General features: G+C 38.8%; 1 protein-coding gene and 1 long non-coding RNA gene across 2 annotated transcripts; both read right to left on the bottom strand.

The window, feature by feature from the left end:
• Positions 1-336: 336 nt before the first annotated feature.
• syngr3a (synaptogyrin 3a) lies at positions 337-27,857 on the bottom strand. Its single transcript, XM_022214512.2, has 4 exons — positions 27,680-27,857; positions 24,060-24,294; positions 21,813-21,958; positions 337-5,254 (listed from the first exon to the last, which is right to left on the bottom strand). Exons 1-4 carry the CDS (start codon positions 27,779-27,781, stop codon positions 5,045-5,047), a joined length of 693 nt encoding a protein of 230 aa, XP_022070204.1. The 5' UTR covers positions 27,782-27,857; the 3' UTR covers positions 337-5,044.
• Positions 7,930-9,486, bottom strand: LOC127531622 (uncharacterized). The gene is made up of 2 exons (XR_007938755.1): positions 8,338-9,486; positions 7,930-8,178 (listed from the first exon to the last, which is right to left on the bottom strand). It is a non-coding gene; the product is annotated as an uncharacterized LOC127531622 (long non-coding RNA).

Below are 27,857 nucleotides of genomic sequence, written 5' to 3'. Positions count from 1 at the left end.
GAGAGAAATATTTACCTTTGTCATGCTCCACTACGTGCACCAGCTTGTCTGTTGTTTATCTGTTGTTTGGCACTGACCAGATGTGCAGTGAACTTTGAGGTTTTTCACTGAAACGTGATTCATACTGCTGCTGAAAATGAGTTGTAGAGGGTGAACCAAAACTGTAAATGTGTTGGCCGGACAACTTAAACTGCAAAAAGCTACTTAAAGCCAAGAGAAGCTGCAGATTTGGGTGAGTGTTCTTTCTTTTTATTTTCATTTGATATTGTGCTTCTACAAGAGTAATGAGTATAGCAACTTTTAAGATGATACAAACACAGGGACAGAAACAGGCAGTCCAAAACATGTTTTCTTTTTTATTGAAGTGACGGTCAGACTGCAGTCCAGAGACATTCAGGTAATAGACAGTGACACACATCTCTGTACACAGCATTTTTTTACACTGAAGAGGTCAAACACCTTCAGAACAGGAAGAAACAACTCAGAAGAAACATGTTGAAGGGGTAGCACGCAACAAAATTAATGTTTGCTTGTTCATTGGTTGATGGGGGTTAAATTTTAATCAGTGGTTTTTTTTGGGGGGGAGGTGGGGAGTATTATAACATCCATGCAATGTATCATACTGGAAACCACACAACTGATGGTGCCAGTGTTGCCACATATCATAGCCTTTGTATGAAGAAAAGCATGATGGCATAAAACTTTGATTTTGGCCCCTCTTTAGAATGGTCGAACAAGGTGTTTCCAACAAAGTGCATTCTATTTTAATAAATAATAATTACTGATATTTTTTAAATATTATTTTCAGTAGTACAGGACAAACCAGACCCTGGACAGCATCACACACAAGTTCCATTAACTTCAATAACGTACTGAATTTTACAATCGACCAATACCACGGTAGTGTACGTGGGCCAGAGCACAAAACGCAGAGAATGCTTGTATTGTAATTTTTGTCTACCACACTGATTGAAGAAGAGACTGAAGCACTGAGAACAATAATACAACCTGACCTGACAACACCCCAAACTACCTAACAATACCCCAACAGGACCTAATGCCACCATCAATACCCCCAGCCTCACCCAATCAGTTACCTGCCCTGGAAATGACACTGAAGACTTAAAGGACTGCACAGTGCATTTTATTGTACTGGCCATTTTCCAAAGCATGCCATAAGTGGATATCCTTGTTTTGAGACTTTATTTCATATGTAAACTTAATATCACGTCAAAGTTTTATTATGGTGGGTTGAAATCTAACATTTGTAAGCAGGGGCTAAAGTACTGCATGTTATCACACAGTTAAACCTGAAAAGTACCACTATATTCACATCATTTTAGAATGAAGAATAACCAGTGGCTGTGCAAAAGCTAGAAAATCACTGAAAAAACATTGCATGCTTCAGAAAATAGGGATTTTCACTGTGCGCAACTTGAAACCGATGAGCTAAAAGACAGACAAAACACACTGCGTTGTCCTTTAACTCCAACAAAAAGGCTTAATGGTACTCCACCCGTATCATCCCATCCCCTGTAAGTTCAGCACCCAACAGTGCTGCACCCTCTCCCAGAATAAAATCCCATGACCGGATCATCATCTCGATTTTAAACAAATACTCAACAAATCACACGCTGACAGAGTCTGGTGAATAAAATGTAAATAAAAAAATAAACCATGCAAACAGATAAATTGGTATTCTTGGCTCTGTTTTATAAGACTACTTTGAAATAGTTCTGTCTCTTTTAGCACGGGAACAAAGGACAAACAGAAATTCTATTCAGGGCTTCATTTCTATTTGCCTTCACTTGCAGAATAACAGTTTTATATATCCAATCATCAAAATCAGAAATGACTTAAACACTCACTGTTTTGTGTGAATAGATGTGTTTTGATTTAATTTTAGAAAGTAGATAACTTCACTTCTTCACATTAAACCCTCCTTAGAACCGGAACACAAGTTAAAATTTTCTGTCCGTTACGATTCTGTAGCTCCAGTCCTTGAAATCAATCATCAGATTCATATTGTTTTCACAACTGGTTAAAGGTTCTTGGTGCAGAAAAATCCGACCTCTGGAACAATTTTATCCTGAAGCTTTGAGATACGCACACACTTGTACACGAGTGATCACCAGGATCATGAGAGTTAAATAACACTGAGGAAACAAAGAGCTGTTTGTTCCCATTTCTGACAATGAAGTGTTATTAACAGAACACAGCTGCACTGATGGCCGTCAAATCTCTGCAAAACATCTTGGAGTGAACTTAAGAATTACACAGTATTCAGTATATAATGAATTCTACACAACAAATTCATGCATTGCTATCATGATTACTTTCAAAATCTCTGAGAGCCTCAGTTGTCCTGCTGCTTGTCCTACGATCTCTGGTCTGCAGAGGTAACTGATTAAATCCATTAGAAGAGTAGAAGAGTAGGCAAGGCATTCAACAGGTCAATTATATCACTTTTTATATTTGGCTCTGTTCATTAATAACAGACAAACAAATATCTCCTAAATTCATACTTTTCTTTCTGATTTCTCAACGGTGATACTGATAATACATTTAGCTGAAAGACTATTTTTATATTGGGGGTAAATTATTAAATGACATAACAGTTTTCCTCCTCCTGCGCATCAACATATACATGTTCAAGAAAATAACTTTTATGCAGCACAAAACTAAAACTACACACACACACACACACCTTTTGCACACAGGCACGCAGACCTACACCTCTCCCATGCACGTCAACCCATGTGCACATGTACAGCCGTTGCACGTGGACGCACTCGCTTGCACACTCACCAAAAGAACAGATTCACTGATGCCAAGTGTACGTGAACCACAACACAGAGATACTGCTACACACTGACATGGTTGGCATGGTTACTATCTACATCAGGGCCCTCGGTGACCCACATCCGCCAAACCCTGTCCCTGTCGCCATGGCAACTAATTCTGACCTCCACTCCCCACCCCACCCTGCCAACCTCTCCCTCAGTGGCAGGACTGCAGGATCAATTAATTAGCCAGCTAGCAATCCTTAGCATCCCACAACCAGATTTTTCTGTTTTGCCTGAGACTGAATTGAATCCTCAATCCACCCAAACTCCCTCACTTAACAAAAGCTTATCTGTTGCCCCCCCTGAAAATTAACGACATAGTGGTAACGTGGTAATTGGAACACCGTAATAAGAACACAGGGCAGTTTGGCAGCTTCTAAAACGTAAACATATAACAGACCCAATTTATCCAAAATATCCCCGCTCGTCTCGTTTTATACACGCAACACTCAACAGCAGACACTGTCTCAAATAACACACTGCATACATTCCCTGGCACCGTGGATGGATTATGAACAGTTATGTTACAGGCCCTGCTAAGACCTCGAGGTTTTGTCTTTTTTTATTTTGTCTTTTTATAGTCAGGTAATTGACTTTTGAGCAAGGAATTGGAGCCTAACTGATAGATTGGTTGTCCAATATACACAGATATAACATCATAATACAGAAATAGATGCTTTGAGTAATTTTGAAATGTTTTTCTAGCAGAGCAGTTTTGACTCCATTCTTTGCATCACTCAGCACTGTCTGCAGCACGTGTAGCAAATAACGTATCACAGCTGAGCAGACAGCGCTGGAGATGCTGGCTCGTTTGTGAAATGGAGTGCTGCGGCAAAGTTAAGGCACAATAACCCTAAAACTTTGCCATTTTTCGTGTAACATACTATATGTACATGTAGTACATAAGTAATATTGGACGATAAATTGATGTCTGAATTTGGTACAACCTAGTATTGGCCCAAGAAATCCAATATCGATCAGGAAATATTAATCACTTCCCAACCTGTTAGGCCTGTCTAACAATCCATTCCTACCTGAAAAGCGATTCACTGCGGATTAAGGTTCCCCCAGTGAATTTTAAGTGTAAACTGACCTGTATTCATGAATGAACCAAATATAGATTCTTGTGCTGAAGGTATATTTTGCATTGTGACAATGATTTCCTTTAAAGTAATGAACACCATTCTGGACATCACGGAAGACCCACAAAATTGACTGAAAAGATTAGCTTATTCAACCATACTGATTATATTGAATTTCTGTGGAGGAGAGTTTCTGTCTGGAGCTGTGTGATCATCTCGTAAAACTTCCATGTCTTGCAAAACTTGCAAAGAAGTCCGATTAACAATTTAATCCTGGAAATTTGCCTGAGATTTATTTGTACAATTCAAAGACTAGTATGTAATTTGAGACAGTGCCTAAAAGTCACCTAATCTGCTGGTAGAACTAGCCTATCTACAGTACAGTATATACCTATAAGAATGTGAGATATTGCACTTGGTCACAAAACATTGTCAGAATTTTTTTTTGCGTGTGTTTTTTTACAGCATGTGGAAATCTACTAAATTAAGTCACTGTCTGAAACACACAGTACTGTATGGCACTTAAGTTTGGAAACATGCAGATTCAATGCAAATGATCACTTTTAACTGCAGCAGGGAGCGAAGGGAGGAACAATCAGACCGGATTGCAGCTAGAAAATTAAAAATCCGCACTCTGCCGTGAATTTCAGCTTTGTCACCTACATGAATGAAAATAATATGAAGGAGGTGCTGTATGAGAGTGCCTTCTGCACTATTTTTTATTAATCTTATGCTGCTTTGTTGTCGGGGAATCGCTCACTTGTTGATCCCTTCGTCTCTTTCTCTTGTCAAAATAGTGTTTGAATACTGCAAGGCGGCCTCCTCTTCTACATTTCCTCCTCTTGCTTTTCTTATGTTTTATCTGCCTCTGATGCCAAGACACTGGATTTGCTAAAGTAAACACAGGTCTAGAAGAGTGCAGATAAAGCTGGAATGTTAAGGAAGAAAAAAAAAGGGAACAAGAGGAGGAAACAAAAGAAGTACAGGCCTTTTTTTTTTTTCAACGATTACTGAAAACTCAGCCCAGATCAACACATAAACAACTGCACATCACAGAAAGCAATTTTCTCTCTTCTGTATCTCCACCTTTCTCTTCCACCAGCAGCTCCATCTCTCTCAGTAAATGGGAACCTGGTATGTTGGTGCTGCGTTGTTCTCAGTGAAAGGCGGGCTCTGGTATTTCTCTGTGGTCTCAGTGGTGCCGGCTCCTGGTGAGTTGGAGGGGTACGGCTGGGTGGGGGCGCCGCCATCCATGTGCTCGGTGGTGAACAGGGTCATGTCTGTACCGAGCAGATACTTCTGGACCGCACGCACTGTGAGACCAGCCTGCAAAGAGGAGGGCAAAATGTGTAGCAGGATAGAACAAATGACTTAAACTAAGCTGGAAGCTGATCTAAAGCTCATTTCAACCACACATGAATTAGAAAAGCATTTTTACAAGCAGGCTTTAATCATTTGTTATACATTCTCAAAAATAAATCTGTGACATTATCAAGAAAATGCTCATGTTTTTTGTCCCCATAACTAAATAAAAAATAGACATTTTCAGTTAATTACCAGTGTGTCCGCACTGAAGAAAGTAAAAACAAAAAACAGGACATTTACTATATTTTAATGATGAGTCTACACTAAATAAAAAAATTACAAATGTTATATTTTTTTAATAGTGCTTCTATTGTGGAAAAAAACATTTTCTGTAAATTCATGGTCCATCAACAATAAAAAAATTTTAAGAAAACTTTGTAATATATGATGAATTTATAATGAATGAAGTGACATTTGCTGTTATTTACTGGTGTATCTATCGTGAAAAATTAGACATTTTCTGACATGTAATGTCAGTTTAAAAACTGCAAATGTCCATCCATCCATTCTCTATACACTGCTTTATCCTCACTAGGGTCACGGGAGGTGCTGGAGCCTATCCCAGCTGACTCGGGCGAAGGCAGGGGACACCCTGGACAGGTCACCAGTCTGTCACAGGGCTACATTCGAACCGGGGATCTTCTTGCTGCAAGGCGAAAGTGCTAACCACTACATCGCTGTCAGCCCACTGCAAATGTTAAATCCATAAAATAATAGAAAGGTTGATGCTAGAGGTACGGACCTAATCGACACTACCTAATAGAAAATGTCCTGGCAGGTCATTACCTGGGTTTTGTCCCCATAGTTAAAAACAAGGGAGATTTTATTGCTTAAATACCACGGTGTCCACAGTGAAAATATATATTTTTTAAAAATCTGGACATTTTCTAATTTTTAATTTATTATAAGAAAAACTAGAAATGTTCTATTTTAAATCCGCAATTACTGTGAAAAAACTGGGCATTTCATGTCAATTAATAGTACATGAACACTAAAAGATGAGATTTTGCTGTTATTATATATATATATATATACCGGGCTTTGCAAAAGTTCTGTTATATTTCAATATATGTGTTAATGATAATATTAATCAGAAATGTGGCCACCCAAAAGTTTTAGCTTATTGCACCAAAAAACCAATGTGTTCATTTTCGTGAATGTCTCAACAAGTGTAACAGAACTTTTGCAAAGCCCGGTATATATATATATATATGTGTATATATATATATATGGCATGCCGTTTAGGAAATTATATATATAATGAAACTTGATATATATATAATGAAACTCGATATATATATAATGAAACTTGATATATATATAATGAAACTCGATATATATATAATGAAACTTGATATATATATAATGAAACTCGATATATATATAATGAAACTTGATATATATATAATGAAAATTGATATATATATAATGAAACTTGATATATATATATAATGAAAGTTGATATATATATAATGAAAGTTGATATATATATATAATGAAAGTTGATATATATATATATATAATGAAAGTTGATATATATATAATGAAAGTCGATATATATATAATGAAACTTGATATATATATAATGAAAATTGATATATATATAATGAAAGTTGATATATATATATAATGAAAGTTGATATATATATAATGAAACTTGATATATATATAATGAAAGTCGGAATATAGAATGTTCAGATTTTCATTCCATCTATTCAAAGTTTCATTCCATATATTCAGACTTTTTCCTACTGAGCCCTGGAAGGACATGGCAAACAAAAACAGGAACCTTATTGGACATTTGCTCTTCAGATGAGCTCTTCTGTGATTATCTATCTGTCTTCATGGTTGTCACAGGGAATGGCGACTACGTTTGAGAAAACAGGTAATTTTTAGAGATGTTTTGATTCTGAACACTGAACGTGTTAGCATTAGCTTAGCTACTTAGCTTCGACTACATTTGCATCCCTACATAGCTTAAAGGTTAAACACATGCACCATATGTTGATGATAATGATAATATCTATGTTTATCTTTATAGCTGGTCTTAAGGCTAATTACGAGGCAGAGGTCAGCTGCTGCCTGGACACATCCATGATCACGCCACTGGTGGGACACAATTGTACTGGATTTCAGCTGAAGGCTGCTGTTCTGTCCAAACTGAGACATTTTTATTGTGACATACCCTCCACTGTTGTTAGCTTTTGATTCAATAATTTTTTTGAGATGAGGAAATCACTATTGCATGTTTCTAGTTAAATACCCTACTTTTATGATATATCACTACAGCATGCACTTTTTATATTTTCCATCAATTTCACCCAAAAGTTGAATAACTATTTGTGAGCAGTGTATGTAGACACATAATAGAAGCACATTTCAATAATATGTCTGCTGCAGTAGTGCAGTTTATCTACCTAGATTGGTGTAACAGTAAAAAAACAACAACGTATGCTACTGATGTTTCTGACTAAAATCTGCTTGAAAAGCACAACTGCTTATCTGTCAAAATGTGTGTAACAAAAGTGTGCACTGAACACTGAATAAAGTCTCTGTAGATTATAGACAAAATTTGCATCTCTCATCACAAATTTCTGTTCATTCATCCAAAGTGCATGAGTAAAATACAAAACAGGTGAAGTACTAAAAAAGATTTATTTTCTAGAAAAGCCAATAGTCAACAATGCAGTTTAATTCTGGGACAGTTGCTCCAGCACCGACACCATGCGTCCCATCAGTGCAACCAAGGTTTTCATTCATCTTCTGGATGTTCTGGAGCATGGCAGAGGTCACGTCTTGGTGTCTTCCGATCTGTTCCAAGAACCGTTCCTCTGACCTCTCCAGATACTGCAGAGGATCCACAGCAGCTTCCTGGTTCCCTTTTCCTGCATAAAAGCACCAAAAAGTACTAGTTGTCAGTAATTATTTTCTATTTTCATAAACACAGTTAACTTAAAGTAAATGTTCTATTTTGTGATTTTAGGATGGGTCAAAAGATAACATACTGATCATGTTGATGTCTGCATAGTCTAAACAGATCTTACTTGATTTGGTCTGTAGAGAGGAGGACAGCGTGGAGGAGCTGCAGGACGGAACCAGTAAGCTGCAGACTAGTGCTCCTGGTAACTGGACCTCATCATCCAAGGCTGACAACTAAATAAAATGAACAAGACATGCTGTTGATAGCATCTGTAATACAAATGATTTTATCCATTAACTGATTTATTGCTTTGTCCATACAATGTTAGAAAGTGTTACAAATAATACCTGTAATAATTTCCAACAGTGATAAATGCCTTGTTTTATTTTACAACAAAAAACACCAAAAGCATCTGTGTATAAGAAATCAGTGCATTGGATTTCCACATCTGCAAAGCTAGAAAATCACACATCAGAATTTCACCTTGAAATTATGAAAATAGCTGCAGATTACCAGTACTCTTTACTTCATTGTGTTAACTTGATCATTTCAATCAGTTTTTTAGACTTGTATTACTGATACGAAACATAATCAACACATAAATTAAAATGTGTTCGCAAAGAGTTCACTGGTTCTTCAAGGGAAATTTCAATGATAACCATATAGTTCAGTAATATGATTAATGGGTCATTGTGTAACAGCGTGGGAGGTTCTGAATACAGGTCTTGGACTGAAATATTGCTGCTGCTTTCCTCCGGTTTTATAAGGAGTTGTTTCATAGCTTGTTAGCTTACCAGCGGCTAACTGGCTGGCAAACAATAGTTGAACGCCAACCTCTAATCACTGATCCGGTGTCCGGACCGCGTTAGCTGGCGGAACGTTCATAATACTGATGTGGGACTGTTGTAGCTAGCGTATTCATAGTAGGATAACAGCAGGATGTTGGAGAAATAAAACTTACCATTATCAGGATCGCTGGTCTGCATGGCAGACTCTTAGCGCATCGCACTGCTTGAATGTCTGTGTGTTTCAGGCCGATTTTAAAATAAAACTCAATAAAATTCTCGTCCGGGTGAGTGTCCTTCGTTGTCGCTTCGCCATACGGACATGTCCCTTCCGGGGCTCGGTAGGAAAAAAAGATTTGATATATATATAATGAAAGTTGATATATATATATAATGAAAGTCGATATATATATAATGAAACTTGATATATATATAATGAAAGTTGATATATATATATAATGAAACTTGATATATATATAATGAAAGTTGATATATATATATAGTGAAAGTCGATATATATATATAATGAAAGTCGATATATATATATATAATGAAAGTCGAGATATATATATAATGAAAGTTGATATATATATATAATGAAAGTCGATATATATATAATGAAAGTTGATATATATATATATCAACTTTCATTATATATATATCAAGTTTCATTATATATATATCGACTTTCATTATATATATATCAAGTTTCATTATATATATATCAAGTTTCATTATATATATATCGACTTTCATTATATATATATCAAGTTTCATTATATATATATCAAGTTTCATTATATATATATCAAGTTTCATTATATATATATCGACTTTCATTATATATATAATTTCCTAAACGGCATGCCATATATATATATATATATATATATATATATATATATACACACGTGGACAAAATTGTTGGTACCCCTCAGTTAAAGAAGGAAAAACCCACAATTCTCACTGAAATCACTTGAAACTCACAAAAGTAACAATAAATAAAAATTTATTGAAAATTAAATAATCAAAAACAGCCATTACTTTTGAATTGTTGATTAACATAATTATTTAAAAAAACAAACTAATGAAACAGGCCTGGACAAAAATGATGGTACCTCTATAAAAGATTGAAAACTATTTGACCAGAGTGACATGATTAACTCAGGTGTGTCATTTAATTGACATCACAGGTGTTTCCAAACTCATAATCAGTCAGTCTGCCTATTTAAAGGGAGACAAGTAGTCACCCTGCTGTTTGGTGAAAAGGTGTGTACCACACTGAACATGGACAACAGAAAGCGAAGGAGAGAATTGTCCCAGGACATCCGAAAAAAAATTATAGACAAACATCTTAAAGGTAAAGGCTATAAGACCATCTCTAAACAGCTTGAAGTTCCTGTGACAACAGTGGCTCATATTATTCAGAAGTTCAAGACCTACGGGACAGTAGCCAACCTCCCTGGATGTGGCCGCAAGAGGAAAATCGATGACAAATTGAAGAGACGGATCGTTGGAATTGTATCCAAAGAGCCCAGAGCAACCTCCAAAGAAATTAAAGGTGAACTCCAAGGCCAAGGTACATCAGTGTCAGATCGCACCATTCGTCGTTGTTTGAGCCAAAGTGGACTTCATGGGAGACGACCAAGGAGGACACCACTGCTGAAAAAAAACTCATAAAAAAGCCAGACTGGAATTTGCAAAAATGCATGTTGACAAGCCACAAAGCTTCTGGGAGAATGTCCTTTGGACAGATGAGACCAAACTGGAGCTTTTTGGTAAGGCACATCAACTCTATGTTCATAGACTCAAAAACCAAGCATACGAAGAAAAGAACACTGTCCCTACGGTGAAACATGGAGGAGGCTCAGTAATGTTTTGGGGCTGCTTTGCTGCATCTGGCACAGGGTGTCTTGAAAGTGTGCAAGGTACGATGAAATCTGAAGACTATCAAGGCATTCTGGAGAGAAATGTGCTGCCTAGTGTCAGAAAGCTTGGTCTCAGTCGCAGGTCATGGGTCTTCCAACAGGACAACGATCCAAAACACACAGCCAAAAACACCCAAGAATGGCTGAGAGAAAAGCGTTGGACTATTCTAAAGTGGCCTTCTATGAGCCCAGATCTGAATCCCATTGAACATATGTGGAAGGAGCTGAAACATGCCATTTGGAGAAGACACCCATCAAACCTGAGACAACTGGAGCTGTTTGCTCATGAGGAGTGGGCCAAAATACCTGTTGACAGCTGCAGAACGCTCATTGACAAATACAGAAATCGTTTAATTGCAGTGATTGCCTCAAAAGGTTGTGCAACAAAATATTAAGTTATGGGTACCATCATTTTTGTCCAGCCCTATTTCATTAGTTTGTTTTTTTAAATAATTATGTTAATCAACAATTCAAAAGTGATGGCTGATTTTGATTATTTAATTTTCAATAAATTTTTATTTATTGTTACTTTTGTGAGTTTCAAGTGATTTCAGTGAGAATTGTGGGTTTTTCCTTCTTTAACTGAGGGGTACCAACAATTTTGTCCACATGTGTATATGTGTGTGTGTGTGTGTGTGTGTGTGTGTGTGTGTGTGTGTGTGTGTGTGTGTGTGTGTGTGTGTGTGTGTGTGTGTGTGTGAGTGATAGATGGATAGATCGATTAGGCTTATCATAAAATCAAAATGTCATCTTTTAGTGTTCATATATATATATATATATATATATTTAATTGACACTATTTTTTATTGTTGTATCATTAGTTTTAAACACATGTTCTGTAAATTGAAGGTATACGAACAGTAAAAAGCTAAGAAAACAACATAACTTTGACTTTAATTTATGATAAATATATAATTTTAAAAAGTGGCATCTGCTGTTATTTACTGGTTTATCTATAGTAAAAAACACGCTCCGCTTAAAACATCCCTCACCTTATACACACGTGGACAAAATTGTTGGTACCCCTCAGTTAAAGAAGGAAAAACCCACAATTCTCACTGAAATCACTTGAAACTCACAAAAGTAACAATAAATAAAAATTTATTGAAAATTAAATAATCAAAAACAGCCATTACTTTTGAATTGTTGATTAACATAATTATTTAAAAAAAACAAACTAATGAAACAGGCCTGGACAAAAATGATGGTACCTCTATAAAAGATTGAAAACTATTTGACCAGAGTGACATGATTAACTCAGGTGTGTCATTTAATTGACATCACAGGTGTTTCCAAACTCATAATCAGTCAGTCTGCCTATTTAAAGGGAGACAAGTAGTCACCCTGCTGTTTGGTGAAAAGGTGTGTACCACACTGAACATGGACAACAGAAAGCGAAGGAGAGAATTGTCCCAGGACATCCGAAAAAAAATTATAGACAAACATCTTAAAGGTAAAGGCTATAAGACCATCTCTAAACAGCTTGAAGTTCCTGTGACAACAGTGGCTCATATTATTCAGAAGTTCAAGACCTACGGGTCAGTAGCCAACCTCCCTGGATGTGGCCGCAAGAGGAAAATCGATGACAAATTGAAGAGACGGATCGTTGGAATTGTATCCAAAGAGCCCAGAGCAACCTCCAAAGAAATTAAAGGTGAACTCCAAGGCCAAGGTACATCAGTGTCAGATCGCACCATTCGTCGTTGTTTGAGCCAAAGTGGACTTCATGGGAGACGACCAAGGAGGACACCACTGCTGAAAAAAAACTCATAAAAAAGCCAGACTGGAATTTGCAAAAATGCATGTTGACAAGCCACAAAGCTTCTGGGAGAATGTCCTTTGGACAGATGAGACCAAACTGGAGCTTTTTGGTAAGGCACATCAACTCTATGTTCATAGACTCAAAAACCAAGCATACGAAGAAAAGAACACTGTCCCTACGGTGAAACATGGAGGAGGCTCAGTAATGTTTTGGGGCTGCTTTGCTGCATCTGGCACAGGGTGTCTTGAAAGTGTGCAAGGTACGATGAAATCTGAAGACTATCAAGGCATTCTGGAGAGAAATGTGCTGCCTAGTGTCAGAAAGCTTGGTCTCAGTCGCAGGTCATGGGTCTTCCAACAGGACAACGATCCAAAACACACAGCCAAAAACACCCAAGAATGGCTGAGAGAAAAGCGTTGGACTATTCTAAAGTGGCCTTCTATGAGCCCAGATCTGAATCCCATTGAACATATGTGGAAGGAGCTGAAACATGCCATTTGGAGAAGACACCCATCAAACCTGAGACAACTGGAGCTGTTTGCTCATGAGGAGTGGGCCAAAATACCTGTTGACAGCTGCAGAACGCTCATTGACAAATACAGAAATCGTTTAATTGCAGTGATTGCCTCAAAAGGTTGTGCAACAAAATATTAAGTTATGGGTACCATCATTTTTGTCCAGCCCTATTTCATTAGTTTGTTTTTTTTAAATAATTATGTTAATCAACAATTCAAAAGTAATGGCTGATTTTGATTATTTAATTTTCAATAAATTTTTATTTATTGTTACTTTTGTGAGTTTCAAGTGATTTCAGTGAGAATTGTGGGTTTTTCCTTCTTTAACTGAGGGGTACCAACAATTTTGTCCACGTGTGTATATAGTGCCTCTGAGTGCAAGAAATAATAATATATACTGGACGATACACCTACAAAATGATATACAGTGCTTTGCGAAAGTATTCGGCCCCCTTGAACTTTTCAACCTTTTGCCACATTTCAGGCTTCAAACATAAAGATATACAATTTTAATTTTTTGTCAAGAATCAACAAATGGGACACAATCGTGAAGTGGAATGAAATTTATTGGATATTTTATACTTTTTTAACAAATAAAAAACTGAAAAGTGGGGTGTGCAATATTATTCGGCCCCTTTACTTTCAGTGCAGCAAACTCACTCCAGAAGTTCAGTGAGGATCTCTGAATGATCCAATGTTGTCCTAAATGACTGATGATGATAAATAGAATCCACCTGTGTGTAATCAAGTCTCTGTATAAATGCACCTGCTCTGTGATAGTCTCAGGGTTCTGTTTAAAGTGCAGAGAGCATCATGAAGACCAAGGAACACACCAGGCAGGTCTGAGATACTGTTGTGGGGAAGTTTAAAGCCGGATTTGGCTTCAAAAAGATTTCCCAAGCTTTAAACATCTCAAGGAGCACTGTGCAAGCAATCATATTGAAATGGAAGGAGTATCAGACCACTGCAAATCTCCCAAGACCCGGCCGTCCCTCTAAACTTTCACCTGGAACAAGGAGAAGACTGATCAGAGATGCAGCCAAGAGGCCCATGATCACTCTGGATGAACTGCAGAGATCTACAGCTGAGGTGGGAGAGTCTGTCCATAGGACAACAATCAGTCGTACACTGCACAAATCTGGCCTTTATGGAAGAGTGGCAAGAAGAAAGCCATTTCTCAAAGATATCCATAAAAAGTCTCGTTTAAAGTTTGCCACAAGCCACCTGGGAGACACACCAAACATGTGGAAGAAGGTGCTCTGGTCAGATGAAACCAAAATCGGACTTTTTGGCCACAATGCAAAATTATATGTTTGGCGTAAAAGCAACACAGCTCATCACCCTGAACACACCATCCCCACTGTCAAACATGGTGGTGGCAGCCTCATGGTTTGGGCCTGCTTTTCTTCAGCAGGGACAGGGAAGATGGTTAAAATTGATGGGAAGATGAATGGAGCCAAATACAGGAGCATTCTGGAAGAAAACCTGTTGGAGTCTGCAAAAGACCTGAGGCTGGGACGGAGATTTATCTTCCAACAGGACAATGATCCAAAACATAAAGCCAAATCTACAATGGAATGGTTCACAAATAAACGTATCCAGGTGTTAGAATGGCCAAGTCAAAGTCCAGACCTGAATCCAATGGAGAATCTGTGGGCAGAGCTGAAGACTGCGGTTCACAAATGCTCTCCATCCAACCTCACTGAGCTCGAGCTGTTTTGCAAGGAAGAATGGGCAAGAATTTCAGTCTCTCGATGTGCAAAACTGACAGAGACATACCCCAAGTGACTTGCAGCTGTAATTGCAGCGAAAGGTGGCGCTACAAAGTATTAATGCAAGGGGGCTGAATAATATTGCACGCCCCACTTTTCAGGTTTTTACTTGTTAAAAAAGTTTAAAATATCCAATAAATTTCGTTCCACTTCACGATTGTGTCCCACTTGCTGTTGATTCTTGACAAAAAATTTAAATTTTATATCTTTATGTTTGAAGCCTGAAATGTGGCGAAAGGTTGAAAAGTTCAAGGGGGCCGAATACTTTCACAAGGCACTGTATATTCACTATAATGAAAACAATCAGGTCAAGGTCATACACCAAAAAAGGCAGATCTACATTATGCACAGGTGGCGTTGGTGCAATATGCATGAAATACTTCAGGTAGTTTCTGACATATGCTCCAGAAACAGAATCAAAAAATATTTGAAGTGCCTCACAATGACCTTGAAAATCAGGTCAAGGTCATGTACCCCAAAAGGCACATCTACATTACCAACAGGCTTAGTGTGCGCAATATGAGTGAAATCCCTCAAGTAGTTTCTGAGATATGATCCGGAAACCAAAAAATATTTGAAGTGCCTCACTATGACCTTGAAAATGACGTCAAGGTCATACACCCCCTATACTATATAGAGATAGCCTGGGTGCAATATGAATGAAATCCCTGAAGTACTTTCTGAGATATGCTGCGGACACGAAATGTGGACGTACGGACGGACGTGCCCACGCCAATACCCCCCTCCGTGCCTACGGCCGGCGGGTTATAAAAAATGGACAGTTTCTGTCACTGCAAATGCTAAATAAATTCATAAATTTTAAAAAAGCAAAAATTTTTGGTTAAATACCACTGCATCCACAGTAAAAACAAACAAAAGGACATTTTCAATATTTTATGTTTTATAAGAAAAACTCTAAATGTTCTATTTTTAATAGTGCAACTATTTTCAAAACTATTGTGGGCATATTATGTAAATTAATAGAGCATGAACACTAAAAAAAATGTCATTTTGCTGTTATTTGATGGTAAGCGTAATATTGAAAAAAAAATTAAATAAATGAACACTTGCTGTTATTTATTGGTGTATCATTAGTTTTAAACACAGCATGTTCTTTAAATTAATGGTGTACCAACAGTAAAAAAAAAGAAAGAAAGAAAACAACATAACTTTAACTTAACTTTAACTCTATAATACAGTGTGTATATGTATGTATATATATATATATATATATATATATATATATAATATATATATATATATATATATATATATATATATATATATATATATATATATATATATATATATATATACACACACACACACACTGCTCAAAAAAATTAAAGGAACACTTTGAAAATACATCATATTTCAATACGGGGAAAAAACAAACTGGATATTAGTATTGATATGGACTGGATAATGTGTTAGGAATGAAAAGTACCACATTGTTTGATGGGAATGAAAATTATCAACCCCCCAGGAGGGCTAAATTCAAGACACCCCAAAATCAAAGTGAAAAACTGATGTGGCAGGCTAGTCCATCTTGCTGAAATTCCTTGACAGCAACTTAAAATGGTATTCAGTAGTTTGTATGGCCTCCATGTGCTTGTATGCATGACTGACGATGCCGGGACAAGCTCTGAATGAGACGACAGATGGTGTCCTGGGGTGTCTCCTCCCAGAACTGGACCAGGGCATCGCTGAGCTCCTGAACAGTCTGAGGAGCAACCTGATGGTGTCGGATGGAACAAAACATAATGTTCCAAAGGTGTTCTATTGGATTCAGGTCAGGTGAGCATGGGGACCAGCTCATGGTATCAGTTCCTTTATCCTCCAGGAACTGCATGAGTTCTCTTACCACATAAGACTGGGCATTGTCGTGCACCAGAAGGAATCCAGGACCACTGCACCAATGTAGGGTCTGACAATGGGTCAAAGGATTTCATCCTGATACCTAAAGGCAGTCAGAATGCCATTGTCCAGCCTGTAGAGGTCTGTGCGTCCCTCTATGGATATGTCTCCCCACACCATCACTGACCCACCACCAAACCAGTCATGCTGAACAATGTTACAGGCAGCATAACATTCTCCACAGCTTCTCCAGACCCTTTCATGCCTGTCACATGCGCTCAGGGTGAACCTGCTCTCATCTGTGAAAAGCACAGGGCACCAGTGGTGGACTTGCAAATTCCTGTGTTCTATAGCAAATGCCAGCCGAGCTCCACGGTGCCGATCAGCGAGCACAGCGGGCACTAGAGGACGCTGGGCCCTCAGACCACTCTCATTACATCTCTTTCTGATTGTTTGATCAGAGACATTCACACCAGTGGTCTGCTGGAGCTCATTTTGTAGAGCTATTGCAGTGCTCATCCTGTTCCTCCTTGCACAAAGGAGCAGATACCTGTCCTGCTGATCGGTTGAGGACCTTCGACAGCCCTGTCAAGTTCTCCCAGACTAACTGCCTGTCTCCTGGAATCTCCTCCATGCGCTTGAGAATGTGCTGGGAGACACAGCAAACCTTCTGGCAATGGCACGCACTGATGTGCCATCCTGGAGGAGTTGGACTGTCTGTGGAACCTCTGTAGGGTCCAGGTATTGTCTCATGCTACCAGAAGTGACACTTACCCCAGCCAAATGCAAAACTAGTGAAAAACAGTCTGAAAACATTAGGAAGGAAAAAAATGTCACTGGCTTTCACCTGTAAACTCATTCCTGTTTTGGGGGTTGTCTCATTGTTACCCCTCTAGTGCATCTGTTGTTAATTTTATGAACACCAAAGCAGCTGAAACTGACTAAAAAGCCCCTCAGTTACTTACTTGGCCAGATCAGTATCCCACATGTTTGACTGATTTGATGCAATACTTAGAAAGTGTTCCTTTAATTTTTTTGAGCAGTGTATATATAAAGAGATGTCCGATATTGGCTTTTTTGCCAAAAACTGAAATGCCGATATTGTCCAACTCTCAATTTCCCATTCCGGTATCAATCAATGCCAATATATGTGGTATATATATATATATATATATATATGTATATATATATATATATATATATATATATCTTGGAAATAATTCACAGACATACTGTTAGTCAGGCACAGCAAGCTTGTTACTATAGCCACACTTACAGGGCTTAAAGTGAAAAATATTCCTAAACCTGAACTTTATTCCTTTTGAGTGGGGGTTGGGGTACAATCTCGCTAATTAATAAGAAGTTAAGATATCTGATTCACAAACTCAGAATGCAGATAATAGTAATACTAGAAAGATCAGTAGGTGGTAGTAGGTACTCCATCTGACTAAAACATGGTGCAAATATATTGTTTAGCAACCAATCAGTAATAGACATGGAAAAGGACATTGATAACCCTTTTAACAATGTGTGCACCATTTGCACTACTTACTCTGAAATACAACTATGCAAACAGTTAAGGTGCAAAAAATAAATAAACATATAGTTTATAATAGCAAACTATAGTTCAGTTCAAATAATAACAATACAATAAAGTGCTAATTTCTTGAATGCTGGTGCTATGCCATGTGTATCTATGGAACCAGCATGCTGTGTTGACACAAATAGTTTTGACATAGCATTTTTATCTTCAGCACAGATTAAGGTGTGGTTGAGATCCAGTGTTCTACAATGAATGTGCACATGCGTGTTTTTAAATCACAAACCCGGTCAGTCTGATGTTGGTACCTCAGCAGTGGATGTTGCTCCCGGTAAAAGAGTTGTGAGTTTCAGAGTGGACATCAGCTCTATGGGTCTAACTCGTGATGTGACAGCACTTTTTGCCATTAGTTGCGTACATGAGGTTTTTTTTAACACACGGTGCAGAAGCAAGCACCCAGTTCCTTCAATTTTTTTATACCAGCAACCAAAGGGCTTTCCGTCTCTGTTGAAAGGTGCACGTCCACTAGATGCAATTTTCCCACATGGCAACACAGTGCATCTGAAGATCGCACGGACGGCGGGCGTCACTAGCGGACCACTACGTGGTCACAAGACAGCGCTTGCAGCTTGACGGTCCGGCAGATGAGTCGGACAAACACAGCAGCTCGGCCGCAAACTTTCCCTTTTATTTCAAAAATAATTAAGCGAACAGTATTTCTGAAAGCATTTGAGGCGAGAAATAAGCTGTGCAGTATTTGAATCTGTTCTTGTTTTAGGTCACCAACAGCTAGTATAGATGTTTAAGTATAGTTTCACGATCTCCGCACGCCACATCAAATTTGTAGACATAAAGTAGACTTGACGTCTACTTTATGCAAATGAGCTGCGGCTCGCTCTGTGTAAACACACTGTAACCGGACAAACATGCCACATGTCGTGCAAATGTTTTCTCCCAGGGCCCCCTTCGGAGGACAAAAAACTTCCACAACTCAAACTCCTTCTGTTTTAGTTCAAAAAAGTGCATTCTGAAAATGCTCACATTTAATGAGTTCTCTTTTTTACAAAACATTATGAACAACTTGAAATTTCTTCAGTATCATGCCTCAGTTGATCATTTACACGTGCATTACAACTTACAGATCACAGTTTATCTACAAATGCAAAAAAAACATTCAGTCACACCCATCTGGAACTGAGCAATCTGGTATTTTACTTTATGATCAAAAAAACTTGTCCCGGTCTACAAATTATTTAAAATTTACAGTTATACAAATTAACAATCAGTAGTTAGGGTCTTCTGTGTAATTTTTACACTTTGCAAAGTCGTCCCACGGGCCGAAATGGATCGTCTGGCTGGCCGGTTCTTGGACCGCATGTTTCACACCCCTGGTGAAAATAATCGGAGTAGACGAGCCAAGGTGGTGACGTGATCAAGTACGCCGGTGTTCCAACTGCACATTAACGATGCGTTCTCGGTAGTCTGTATTTGCCAAGTACACAAGTTCGGACTTGCACAACGGCCAGCACAGTTTGTGCACCGCGAAAAACACGCCGATGTTAAAATAATATTTCAGCTAATTAGTTCCACGTAGACAGACGTTTTCCTCCCAGTCTCTCGCGCCCGCCTTGTAATGCCAGGGGGCGCAGGCGCACCCCACTATTTGAGAAGCACTGTGCTAAACCAACTAAACCAACATTGTAAGCACTAGAAAAGCTGCTCCAGTTAAAACAGAAACGTCCCGTCAAATTTAAAATCCCCTTACACTTTATTGATTACAGGCCCGGGTCCATACAGGATGAAGTCTGGGTCCCTCAGTTGGTGACCTGGCGTCTATTATGTATTGGAATAAACAATGCCTCATTTCAGAGAATTTTGCCTCGAGGAATTTTAGTAATCGAATTACTGGAATAACGCGAGGAATCGTTTCAGCCCTACAAATGAATATACATTTGTCAAAACCATTGTCAATCTCTATTTGTTATTGTTAAACTTGATCTAGTTTTGCTATTTTACCACCTAGTTTTGTTTTTGAGGCATGTTTTTTTTAAGTTCTCTGAATGGTACTTTTCACTTTATTAATTCACCTGCAAGCTGATCTTTAAGTTTGTATTTAAAATCCTCTGGAATAACTGCTCCTTTTGTAGACCTGTCAAACTGAATCAATGGATTTGGAAAGAGTTTCTTAAGATCAGTGTCTGTTGACACACTGATACTAAAATCATGCTGTGTTGCAATTTAAATAATTTGCACAGTTATGCAGTGTTTAACAAAAATGTAGCACTCGTTTCTTGTATCGTGTCTCATCACATTTATTAAATCTTTAGAGAAGAGCAGTAAGAAGGTTGTCAGACAGCCTCTCTATCTCTTGGGGCTTGTGCTGGTAGGTGTGAGGAGCCTTTCAGGATTCTGTTCCCTATTTAATAATACTATGAAATCTTACCGTCTAAACCTCCAAACCCACCAGCTGGTTTGAGAGGCTCTCTGTGTTTTAGAAATCAATAGAATTACACTATTTCTTAGAGTCAAAAACTGTAAAAACTGAAAGGATAATTGGATTTTCAACTTTTGGTCCTCACTGTTCCTCAACTACTCACCCGTATTGTGCCGTACTGGAAGTTAAAAATCATCATAGTCTTCAAAATCACAATATTCTATGTGTTTCTGTTTTTAAAAAAATTATCAAAATTGATTTAGTAACAATCTGAAACTATGCACTGCACATCTAATAAGCCATTAGCCAAAAGTGATGTGAAACCAACAGTTATGTGGCAAAAATTCTGTGGTTTTTCAGGTGAACTGCAGGCTGTCACCATTTTCACTCAGTACTGGTAAGACCTCTGAGAATTTTTTTTTCAGTTTTTTGTAAAATAAATAATGAAAGAAATACAACTTAAATTTATGGCATTATAACTTTGTCATACTGCAGTTTTGGCTACTTCTAGTCACTTGTAATTTTGTACCTTTGTGTCTCTGTAAGTCTGTTTGTGTCCTTTTGAGGCTGCTTTGTGTCAGTGTTAGACTTTCGTGTCTCAGGTCATTTTGCATCTCTTTTAGGCTGTCGGTGATCTTTTGAGACTATTTTGTGTCTTTTGATGGTTGTTTTGGGTCTTTTTTAGGCAGTTTGTGCCCTTTTGAGGCTGTTTTGTGACTCCTCTAGGCAGTTTTATTTCTTTGTGAGCCCACAGTGAATAAAAATATGACAGAATTTCCTTCAGTCATATTTTTTTCACCGTGGGCTCACCCAGAGCCAGAAACTGCTTGGGGGTGGTGAAAGGTTTAAGCAATATTTTACATTTACTCAAAAGATGAAGGCTTTGATTTTTTTTTTTATTGATTCGAGTCTCAAAGTATTTGTGTTACTATTTTGTGTTAAACTTTTGCACCTGCGTTGTGAGTTTGTATGCTTGTGTATGTGTTGGTGAGTGTTCATTTCTTACCCAGGTGATTATGGAGAAGAAAGAGAAGGCAATTGCTGCTCGAGCTGCATCCGCCCCCTGGTTGAGCGGCAAATCGGCAGTTTCGGTCCGAGACCACTGACTGGCCAGGAAGCAGAAACTGACGAAGTACAGAAAGGCCCAGAAACCTGCAAGAAACCAGTGGAACAATGAGTCGTTATTTTTCAAGTTAACTTTTCACACAGTTGAGGCAAATAAAAAAATACAAAGACATGTACGTGCTAATTTATCCAACCATATCTACCCGGAGCGCTTCTTTGTTTCTTTTCATGTTTAAAAATACTCTCATTTCTCCTATACTTGATGCTACTTCACAGGTTTCATTTTTCTTGATGTCTTGTGGTGCAGGAAAGCAGATATCTGAAACAAAGAGGCTAGACTAGGAGGCCCACATCTTTGGTATTTTGGGGAAGCCCTGCCTTTCGAATCCTGTGTTTGGTTTCACATTCCTAAAAACCTTCACAAACATTTTAACTTTTGAAACCAAAGCAGTTTCTTGGTGTTTTTTTAGACCCTCCAGAAAAACGCGGGCAAAAATCCTTGATTATGCAAATAAACATGCGGGGTTTTTATGCCATTTTATGCGGGGAAATTGCAGACAGTTGCAAAGTATGCGAATAGTTGTGAAATATGCAAAAATATGCGCGATTCACCTGCAGTCTGGGCGCGGAGGGATGTGTCCTCTAATCAGACACCGGGACTTCTGCGGGGTTACTGGACTGACAGCCTGTGCTTTGGGAGGGGAAGAAGCTCACAGCAGCACCTGCTGCTCATTGAAAACAGTAACTGCAGAATGATCCGAGTTTTCCTGTCAGTCTCCAAAACGGCAAAAAAAGTCGCTAGATTTGTGGCTAGTCGCTTTTGACAAAAAAAGTCGCTAGGATGCTTTGGAAAGTCGCTAGATTTAGCGAGAAAGTCGCTAAGTTGGCAACACTGGCGCCGCGCTCCGCATCAGCTTGTGCTTCTAGTGTGTGTGTGTGTGTGTGTGTGTGTGTGTGTGTGTGTGTGTGTGTGTGTGTGAATGCGTGAACTGATGACGTCAGGCCAGGCGTCACATAAAAACTCACTCACAACTCCATTTATATTGGTTATAGTTTTCTCATTTTATGCGGAAATTGTCAAATCAAGCGGGACCCGCATATTTCTCTTTTTTTTCATTGAAATGTGAGATTCTTGTGGGAATTATGCGCTGTTTTGCGGGGATTATGCGGGCTTTTGGGAAATAATTGACCCCCGCATAATCAGCGGCATTTTGGTGATTAATGCAGGAATTCATGCGATCGCATAATTGCCTTTTTCTGGAGGGTCTATTTTTTGTGCTTCTGTCACATTTTTGCTCACTGTGGGCTCATTTTTCATTGCAATATAAAATGCCCACAGGTTTCAGCGATGCTGGAAAAAATGTGAGCTGTAATAGTATGGATGTTTTACTACAGTGTAAACACTTCTGTATTTCAGCCAAAATGTCTGAATTGTCTCATGGTTGCACAGAGGATAACAGAAGTTTTAATTTCTACAGAATCGGGTTAGAGCCATTTATTTTGGGACATCAAGAATAATGATGCATAAGCATTTTAAAAATCTGTGTGAAATATCACAATTTTAAGCCCAAATTGGGTTAAGCTTCCACATTGAAGTATGTATCACCAACACCATTTTTGTTTTTGTCATTTTAAACTCAAATATATAATGTAATTTTGCCGGTTCTTTTCAAAAACAACATGCCTTTCAGATCTACCAGTTGCTTTTGGGGTTCAGGGTTAAAATAATAATTTCGTGGTCTTTTGGCCATTTGGACAATTGTGATTTGTCAAAGTGCATCTCAATTTTGAGTAAGAGCTTCAATGTTTTGTCATCATTAGTTATTATATATTTAATATTGTTTTGTCTATTTGGTATGAAATTGAAATAATTTAGATAATTTGTTATATTGTACTCCTTAGCACCCTCAAATCAAATTCTCCAAGTAAAATTAATGCATTGAGGATACTGTAACAGCATTATTGTATCATACATTGCTGGTCACAAAATATCTAAGTCTTATTGTTCATAGCACCTCGGCATTTCATTTAAAAAGGAGCAAACTCACAAAAAGAGAACATTTCAGAATTACTCAGTTTGTGTTGGCACTTTGAAATAGTTGATATTAACCAGTGACCTACGAACAGTCTGAAAGAAAGACTTTATCTGTTCACTGTCTGTTTACGTTTGTAAAATCTGCATCTTTACCTGAAAATCCAATCTCAATCATCACAGCCTTCTTCCTGTCTTTAACAGAGCTGATGGAGGCGAACTTGTAGTCGAGCAGGAAGAAGAAGGAGCAGGCCAGCAGGCCCACCAGGCCCACAAACACACCGTAGTTACACGCATCTGCATTCTTGTTGAAGACACAGTGGAGGCGCTCACTGCCCAAGTTAACGTAACCCTCGTTCACGATGGAGGCAAAGACCACCAGGGAAAATATCTGTGCATAGAACAGGAAGAAAATAAGAGATTCGATAAGAAAAACAGACAAAACAAATATCTTAACTTCTTCTTTCTTTCTGTCTTCAACACACACAAACACTGTCATAGAGATTGTGGCTGCGCTACTCAAAAGCATCTCTTTGACCGTGCTCAGAACCAAAGGCATTAACCTAATTTCCTGCCTTTCTCTCTGACTGAACGACTGAAGAGGTGAATGCTTCATTTCCCCTCAAGAATCACTCTCAAGAATCACTGAGGCGCTTTGGCTGTGTTTGTGCATGTAAACCATAAAGAAATTAGTGCAATAGCAAACAGCTGTAAACTTTTCCTCTCAGATCATCCCTATGTTTTTCCCAACAGACTGATCTCTCCAGTTAATTCTTCATTCTTCTTCTCTCTGTTCTTGCCTTGCACGCTGACACCGATCAGCTGACTAACACTCGGGGGCAGAATAGGGCCATGTGACACACACACACACACACACACACACACACACACACACACACACACACACACACACACACACACATACACACAAATGCGCTCGTACTGGGGGGTCTGGGTCATATGATGGTGGAAGGACACACAATGGGATAATGTCGGCACCACGTTTTAACTGATCACGTTAATCTGAGCAGGTACACTCTCAGGTGCTTTTAGCGCATCAGCATGATAAAGCTGCTTATATGTCAAAGCGCTGCATCTTCAAATGACTTTTTCACTAATTTTTTGCATATTTTTGACTTTTTTTTTTAGCTCCTCTCTGCCTGATCATTTTGTAATTTGTCTTTAATTGTTCCTTAATTGGGAATCTTTCTTACAAGCTATGAGGTTTGTGTAAAACTGAAGAAGAGGAAGAAGTTTGTTTCTAGATTCGATAGCTAGATTCTTTTCTTCTGTGGTTCCCCAATTGTGGATGAGCTACCAAACTCTGCATGATCTGCAGAGTCCCTCTCAGTCTAAAGGAAAGACTAAAAACCCAGCTTTTGCTGAACACCTTTGCACTTTACAGACTGCAAATAACTAACTAACTAAATAAATAAATATTCTATTATGTCTGCACTGCCTGTAGACACCACAGTCCTATGATCACACTTGAACTTGTTTTATGGCTCTTATCCAGGTTGTTTTGTCCTGACTAGATCCTTGTTCTGTCTACTCTCAGATGCACGTCGCTTTGGATAAAAGCATCTGTTAAATGAAATTGTAGATTGTAGTAACTCCAATAGCAGAATGCCCCTATGTTGCAATGCGTTTGGTTTGTTGAGAATTCCCACAGCAGATGAAGTGGCTTCTGATTGATTTCTTGCACATTTTTCAAGAAGTGGAGGAAAGTAGCTAAGCACATTTACTCAAGTACTCAAGTTAATTATAATAGTGAGGCATTTATGTGCCACTTTGATATTTCCATGTTGCACAACTTTAGATGGAAACACCAGATAAGACTATGTTAATGTGCATAAAGTAGATTTAAAAAAGGCTTTATCTTGGCTACAATAGTAAAAGCGACTGTTTTTCTGCACATATATTATGAATCTTTTTGTATATTTTTTCTAATGATACTCAACCAGGATCAGTGTTCAATTTACTGTGTGTAACCGGTGCCTTCTCTTCTCTGTGTTGTATTTAGTTAGCTGAGACACAGGTCTTTCTTGGGGGCGATCTCTGTTTATTACAGCCTCTCTCACAGAACATATGAACAAAAGGGCATCGCATAAGACACGAAGCATTCAATGCATGTACAGTAGATGTACAGTACAAGATGGAACACATACCTTGACAGTCGGTAAAACAAAACACACAAGATCTTCCATCAATTTACTAGACTTATACCCCTACAGAAATTAAATAATGCATAACCATATTAGACTGGGAAAGGGAACTTATAAGTAGAACTACATTATATTAAAATACACAAATTGAAACAGCAAAATCTCGCTCACCTCTCTCACAGAACATAAAAACAAAAGGCGAGAGGTAAGAGGGGAAAATCTCAGTTACAGGACAGGGTGGGGCAGCTCATAGCATATGTAAGGGTACAGAGACACCCCCCAGTGAAGGTTCCACACAACTACTGAGAGGCAGACCAAACTTTGTAATTATAACAATAAACATAATAACAATAAAATATATATGTTATTTTATGGGCTGTGCAGTGGCTTGGTGGTTAGCGCTTTCACTTTGCAGCTAGAAGATCCCCAGGTCATGTCCTGGCCCTGCCGGGATCTTTCTACATGGTGTTTGCATGTCCTCCCTGTGCAGTATGGGCTTTCTCTGGGTACTCTGGCTTCCTCCCACAGTCCAAAAACATGCTGAGGTTAACTGGTAACTCTAAATTGTCCAAGGTGTGAATATCAGTGTGACTGTTTGTCTCTTTATGTAGCCCTGTGATAGACTGGTGACCTGCCCAGGGTGTCCCCTGCCTTCAACCTAAGTCAGCTGGGATAGACTCCAGAACCCCACGACCCCAATGACGATTAACAGGTGTATAGATAATGGATGGATGGATGTTATATTATATATTACTAATACAACAATACGCATACAATTAACCTAACACCAGTGTTGCACCACTGACCCTGTTCACCTAAATGAAACATCAGAGTTGCCATTTCTTCACATCTGTGATTCTACACTTTGATCACAATGAAGCATTTACATCAGAGGTTATTTTAAAGCCATTTACTGCACACTATTCCTTGGTTTTGTTTCAGAAGATCCCTGCACTGCTGAAGAAGACCTTCTCCGTGTCACCCAAGGGTGATGCATTACATCAAACGTCAGGACACGACGCGTCTCCGTGGCCATGCGCGTGTAATAAGGAGCGCGGACCAATCATGGGTGGGATGACGAATGACGACAACCATTTAGGGTAAATCAGCAAAATCACGAACAGAAAATATGATTGACAATATAAAAGGACGAGGAATGTCTTGTGAATGAAGCAATATTGTAATGGACAGAAAAATATAATTAGGTGGCAGAAACACGGGGAGCGTGATGGATGAAAATGGATCAGTCTTTTCTCATTTTCACCACAATATGCTGCACATCTGCTGTGTTTATTAAAGCACTACCGGGAAATAAAAGGCTGAGAGGATCGCTTCTGCTCCAAAAACATCTGGAGTGAACTGAATCTATGGTTATGATGTCAGATAACCACCAGGCCTTGGTTACACCCTGAGCGCTTCATTTCTGCCACACTCCCCCATAAATAAGCGTTAATTCTGAGGTTTCCATTCACACACCCTGCTTATCAGCTTTCGGCGGATTTCTAGACTCTGTATTTGCAGTGAGAACACGTCACGGGTTCCGCGCAGCATCGACAACAGAGCGGACCCCCCCACGCCACCACATCCACACACAGGAAAACACGCTCTCACCCAGGACAGCGCTCTCAGGATGGTCTGCGGCTGCTTGGCGAAGGTAATCGGGTCGACAGTGGACCCGGTCCGGCCCGCTCCGAACGATCCCACTCCGTCCATCTTCTGTGGCTCTCTGTGTGCGCGCTGCTGTAGGGACGGGTCCTGCGCGCTCCCAGACGCGCGCCTGCGCTCAGGC

The sequence above is a fragment of the Acanthochromis polyacanthus genome, chromosome 21, assembly GCF_021347895.1.
Source record: "Acanthochromis polyacanthus isolate Apoly-LR-REF ecotype Palm Island chromosome 21, KAUST_Apoly_ChrSc, whole genome shotgun sequence".
Lineage (NCBI taxonomy): Eukaryota > Metazoa > Chordata > Actinopteri > Pomacentridae > Acanthochromis > Acanthochromis polyacanthus.
This window is presented reverse-complemented; position numbering and strand designations above follow the sequence as displayed.